This window comes from Vipera berus (assembly GCF_964194415.1).
Source record: "Vipera berus genome assembly, chromosome: 2".
NCBI lineage: Eukaryota > Metazoa > Chordata > Lepidosauria > Squamata > Viperidae > Vipera > Vipera berus.
In genome coordinates this window covers 263,207,853-263,213,934 of record NC_138203.1, presented here as the reverse complement: position 1 = coordinate 263,213,934, position 6,082 = coordinate 263,207,853, and the positions used below count along the sequence as shown (strand labels likewise).

At 43.5% G+C, this 6,082-nt stretch overlaps 1 protein-coding gene across 1 annotated transcript in view; it reads right to left on the bottom strand.

Annotated features, from left to right (window-relative positions):
• Positions 1-1,081: 1,081 nt before the first annotated feature.
• The window catches only part of KLHDC8B (kelch domain containing 8B), a gene marked incomplete at its 5' end in the record, with an annotated part of 41,790 nt that continues 36,789 nt past the window's right edge, over positions 1,082-6,082 (bottom strand). Inside the window, one exon of the mRNA XM_081321274.1 lies at positions 1,082-2,569. Within this exon, the coding sequence (XP_081177400.1) occupies positions 2,373-2,569 (197 nt within the window). The 3' untranslated portion in view covers positions 1,082-2,372. The remainder of the gene's footprint in view (positions 2,570-6,082) is intronic.

The following is a 6,082-nucleotide window of genomic DNA, read 5'->3' as shown; positions in this document are numbered from 1 at the left end:
AAAGAACACACTGAGATGGGATCTGTGTACTTCTTCCAACTCTACAATTACACAGAAGGTAAAGGTTTCCCTTGCCCAGTCGTGTCCAACTCTTAAGGGGCAGTGCTTTATCTCCATTTCTTAGCCGAGGGAGAGCCAGCGTTATCTGAAGACCCTTCAGTGGTCGTGTGGCCAGCATGACTTTACATCGAGGTTCACAGGACACTATTACCTTCCCACCGAAGTGGTATCTATTTAAATTCTCACATTTTGCACGCTTCTGAACTGGGCAGGAGCTGGGGCGAGTAACGGGTGCTCACCCCATCGGCACCATGGCTCAGTGGTCAAAGACGCTGAGCTAGTCAGCTCTCCGGCTGCCAAACAATCTATTCTGCCAAACAGGCATGGATACAATATGGATGATCACGAACCCGGGTTTGCAACCAGAGTGCTATAATCACATCTGAACACTTAAATCAGGGTTTTTTTAAACTAATTGCTTCATCTTTTGACAATAGGCTGGTTTTTGGATAAAAATGAGCATGAACCTAAGTTTTGGGCCAGCCTGAACAGTTACCAAGTTTCATGGGAGCTACAATCCACCATCTAAAGGTCATACATCAGGGGTGTCAAACTCAATTTCATTGAGGGCCGCATCAGCATTGTGGTTTCCCTCAAGGGGCCGGGTGGGTATGGCCAGGGTGGGTGTGGCCTACTGGGTGGGCATGGCCAGCTCACATCGTTCGCATCAAGGGTGCCTATGGGGGCCTGGGCAGGAGTGGGACAGATCTGAGGGTCTCTGGCAGAAGGAGGGTCTCTGGGCCAGGGCCAGGGCCAAGGCAGTGGGGGCTGTTCCCTCACTGTTTCCAGGATGGCTTCGTGGGCCACATGAAACCACTTTGTGGGCCGGATCTGGCCCCCGGGCCTTGTGTTTGACATGTCTGTCATACATTGTCCCCTTCTGGTCTCTAAAGAATGCAGTTGAGCATTTAATATTGATAAAAATAGAGAGCTCATAACACTGTAAAGACATTGTAATGTCTAATCCAACATTGACTGAGGATATAACCCAACACTGAATGAGACAATGCCAGGGGGGAAAAATCCAGATTTTATTGGGGTGAGGGGCTACACCACCTCCTAGGCACTGAACTAGAGGGCACCTTATGTGCTACAGGAGACACAGAGGAAGTTAGGACCATATCACGTGGGGTGCAATGGCCACACCCAGAGTCCTAGAGACAACTCAGCTATGCAGCAAGAGAGGTATGAGCACAAGGACAGCAATCACAACTTGAAGCAAAAATACTGGAGTACCTGCTCCACAGAGACAGCACTTCCCGTTAGTCTTTCCCAGACCCAGCTGAAGAAACGCTGCTGTCTTTCATAAATAAGAAACAATCTATGCTGCCAAACAGGCATGGCTAGAATGTGGGTGAAGCTGTCTCCCAAGCTTTGTGATTACTTAATTGCAAACTGATGTCCCAAACTCAACTGGTGGTTATCAGGTCATATCTTACCCCTTTTTCTTGGACGATTAATAGTGGATGCTATATATGAGTCTTACTAATGCAGCAATGACAATTTGCAGAGTAGCTGAGCCACAGAGAGCGGAGGGAAGATCTTCAAGCTAGAGAGCTTCAACAAAGCAAAATAAAATAAAATAAAATAAAATAAAATAATAAAATAAAATAAAATAATAAAATAAAATAAAATAAAATAATAAAATAAAATAAAATAATAAAATAAAATAAAAAATAATAAAATAAAAATAATAAAATAAAAATAATAAATAATAAAATAAAATAATAATAAAATAAAAAATAATAAAATAAAATAATAAAATAAATTAATAAAATAAAATAAAATAAAATAAAATAAAATATAAAATAATAAAATAAAATAAAATAAAATATAGTACTGTTGTGGTGTATTGGCTTTATTGCAGTGGAATATAAGTAAATAACCAAAGGGAAGAGAGCAGAATTGAGACTTTGCTTATGAGGAGGCAGTCACACAGCTGCTTCAATCAGACTTCACCCAGACCAGCCCAAATTCCCAATCTGGTTCCTTTGGAAAGCTATGTGAAGAAGAAATCACAGCTGCACATCAAAAGAATCAGCTGCATCAGACCTACTTTGTCCCAGCCATCAGAGCTGCTAAACTGCTTGACCCTTGCCTCGCCTACAGAACAGACTGCTCTAGTCTCTGAGCTACTTGACGCTTTGCAGAGATGAAATGAGTTATTTGCAGAACCGGCAAAGGGGAAAGTCACTGCAGCAGGCCTCCAGGTTGGCAATCAAGGGCTTCTCGTATGCTAATTTCTGTTGTCAACAGGCACTTGAGTCATCTTGGTGCATACTGGCTGGGAATCCTTTCACAATAACATTCAATCAGACCTCTCCCTGTAAGCTCAGGGCCTCCACCGCACTGCTGGGGCCTTGAGCCACCCCTCCAATCACAAACAGCAGGTTGGGAGCCTCCAAACTAGCACAAGAACAGCGCCCAGTAGGCATGGAGGGCAAAGTCTCCCATTTCTTCTTAGCCAGATTAAATCCTTCCGCAGATCCCAGCGGACTTGACTGGTTCCCTAGAAGAAGGAGAGAGAAAGATGCGTGAACCGAGTGGCAGTTGCCTTACCCAACTGAGACTCTGCTGGCATTTGTCTCCGGCTGCAGAGCCACATATACTGAAGGTGTCAAAATTGCACTCTCTGTTAATTGAACGAGAGCTGTGCAATTGAATTCCACCAAGCCAAATATCTCCCAGGATCTACTGCCAGGCATGCCTTGCTGCTGAAACAAAGGATTTGACAGGATGCGTGGTGCTTCTGAACATGACAGACTTCTGGAAGCTGGAAGCCTGGAGCCAAAATTAAAGCCAGAAATGGTGCAGGGAGAGCTTGGCTCACTTTCTCACAGCAGATCGATCACATTGCCAACGCCAGCGGCACTGCCTGCTGTAATCCTCCAGGAGAGCCAGTGAGACAGTGCCAAGGGATTCATTCGGGCTGCGTATTTTCTAACTTCCATTTCAAATCAGATCTTTTCTGATTTATTTCATATAAATGCTTACATTTTATATTTAGATGTTAAGTCATTACACACGCACACACACACACACACACAAATTATACTGAAAATTATACTGTTTAGTGTTATTTTCAGTGGGACAGAGGTCACCCACCGCAGTTCTGCTATGATGGTAAGTTTCCACAGTTTATAGGAGATATTTTCATTGTGGAAATGAAGGGCAAAACTTACCTATATGTCCTTCAATCCAGGTAAGAAAAGAAGGGGGATATTGCAACAGTGGATTGGGGCAGGAAATGAGCTACAGGTTCGGGGCCAAAGGAAGACCCAGGGCTATGCCTCACCCGACACCCAGATGAAGCATCATTGTCAAGCTCTACAAGAGAACTTAATATACTAGTCTAACAAAGGTGCAAATGGAACTCAGTTACACTCAGCTGCAGGTGTAAAGATGGGAGCAGAGGTGACAAGTACAGGCACTGTCCATTTCAGAGGAAAGACAGACTACAACTAATTGCTGTTGGGGCTCATCACAGGATCTGTTCACAAAAAATATATTAAATGCTCTTCTCCCTGCCTTCAACTTTAAACAGGATAGATGATACCGCCACAGAAGATGGTAAAAAAAGACACAAAATAATATGTACCACCACTTTTCTGTTCAAAAGAAAGTGGAGTAAGAGAAAATCGTCAGTTTGACTTAGTATAAATGGAAATGAAGTGACATCAGTTTGAGAGACTGTCCTGGTGTCACCCACTGATTGAAATATGTCTTATTGTTTGAACGTGTGCCTTCCTGTGTCAAGTGTGGCCTTCAGCCTGAACAAACTATCCCAAATAAAGCAGATAAATCTTCAAGAGAAATCATTTTCAATCCCATTAGTCCTTTTGCAAGAGGTATAAGTACACATGGCATGCCCCTGATCTAATTCCCAATATTAGGTACCCCTCCCTATAAATCCATTTAAAAAAACAACAAATACAAGGCATACTCACAGTTTGTAGGAGGCAGAAGATGTTATTTACCTGACTAGTTCTAGTTATTACCTTTAAAAAGTGGCTAAAGTGCAGCAAAACACTTGGTCTTCATTTATTCTAGTTCTGAAATAGTACACAAACCCATATTTTATGTTTCTCATAAAATACGCTCTGGAGAACTCCAAGTTACTGTATACATACGAGTTGGCTCTATCACTCTATTCGCCTGGTATTCTGACAGCATCTTCGTGGCCAAGATGCTTGAGCTCAATTCATTGGATGTGCCAGGACCTAATCTGGAACATTTTGCCCGCGCAACATGTCTCTTACCAGGCAACATTCAGCACAGCATATATTCCAAATCTGCTTTTCCTCACTGCTTAAGTAATTCAGAAAAATGCTGCTGGCAGAATGCCAGGAGAGACAAGACCTTCCGACTTGTGTTTGAATGCAGTAAGGTTAATGGATGCTGAAGAATAGGACTAAAATGGAATGGCTAGGCCCGTGGTGAACCTATGGCACGCGTGCCACAGGTGGCACACAGAGCCTTCTCTGTGGGCATGCATGCCGTCGCCCCAGTCCCAGACCTTCAGCTGGGTTTTATAAAACCTTTTCGCTTTAGGCCTCCGCTGCTGTGTGCAAAAAAAAAAAAGGTTCAATCAATCAATTTCAACTTCTCGCGAGGAAAAAAAACTCGCAAAGTTGGAATTGATCGAACGAACTTTTTAGTCCCATCCAGTCTGCCATTACCACCGCAGCCACGCCCACCCAATGGGCCACATCCACCCAACTGGCCACACCCAGCCAATGGTCCACGTCCACCCAGCACCCGATGATACATAAGTGGGTTTTGGGTTGCAGTTTGGGCACTCAGTCTCTAAAAGATTTGCCATCACTGGGCTAGGCCTTTGCTGCATCATATCGTTGCAATGGTCAGCATTAGCAGAGGAAAAATAATGGCTTTGTTTTCCCCTGGAGCCGTTTACTGCCTCTGCCCTTTGCTAGCTTTTGCCCATCAAATTTCTTAATAGTTTTCCCCAAGGGAAAAAGTGGTTAGGAAGAATGGATTGCAAAAGTGACACACCGGAGAAGGATGAAGCATCTGCTCCTGGTACTCCAAGGCCTGGTCTTAGCGTCCACATTGAGTAACAACTTTCCTTCTTTCCAAGTGAGTTTGCATCCAGAGATTTTGTACCATATTTGCCGAGCGACCTAGTTTTCACCTAACTGATTCTGGCATGGTCTTTGCTGATCTAGCTGAAAACATGTCCTTTCCCCCCCTTGCTTTGAATCTACATAAAAACATAGCCAAGCCATTTCAGGAAAACTATTTATACAATTCTCCTGATTACTGGAGAAGAGTACTTGCGAAACCTCTGAACATCAAAGAAACTGGCTGAGCAAAACTGAATTAGCCTCTGGGTTCACACAGGTGTATCACTCCTCTGATTTTTAAACAACACAGCCAACACCAGAATCCATTCTTGGTTATCACCCTGTGTGACAAGCCCAGCCCCTTTCCTCTTTTGTAGAACATGTCTCCAAACAAAGAAATCCGGGCACATCAGAAACAAAATCTGCACCCCTGCACATCCAAGAATGACTTGCCTCTCTTACTCAGCCTCAACTTCATGTTAATTATATACATTTAATCCTCGATTTACTACCACAACTGGGACCAGAATTTTCACAGCTAAGCAAGGCAGTTGTTAAATGAGTTGCACTCAATTTCATGACCTTTTTTTCCCCACGGTTGTTAAATATTCAGGTGTTAACTGAATCACGTGGTAGCTGGCTTCTCCCACTGACTTTGCTGTTCAGACGTTGGCTTGGAAGGTCGCAAATGGTGATCACGTGACCGCAGGATGCTACAACTGTCATAAATACATGCTGGTTGCCAAGCTTTCAAATTCTGATCACGTGACCATGGGGATGCTGCAACAGTTGTTAAGCGTGAGGACCAGCTGTAAGTCAGTTTCTTCAGTGCTACTGTAACTTAAAACAGTCACTAAACCAATGGTTGTAAGTTGAGGACGATTTGTACAGGAATCAACCGGAAGATACACGGGTCACATCCAAACATTCTCCTTGGT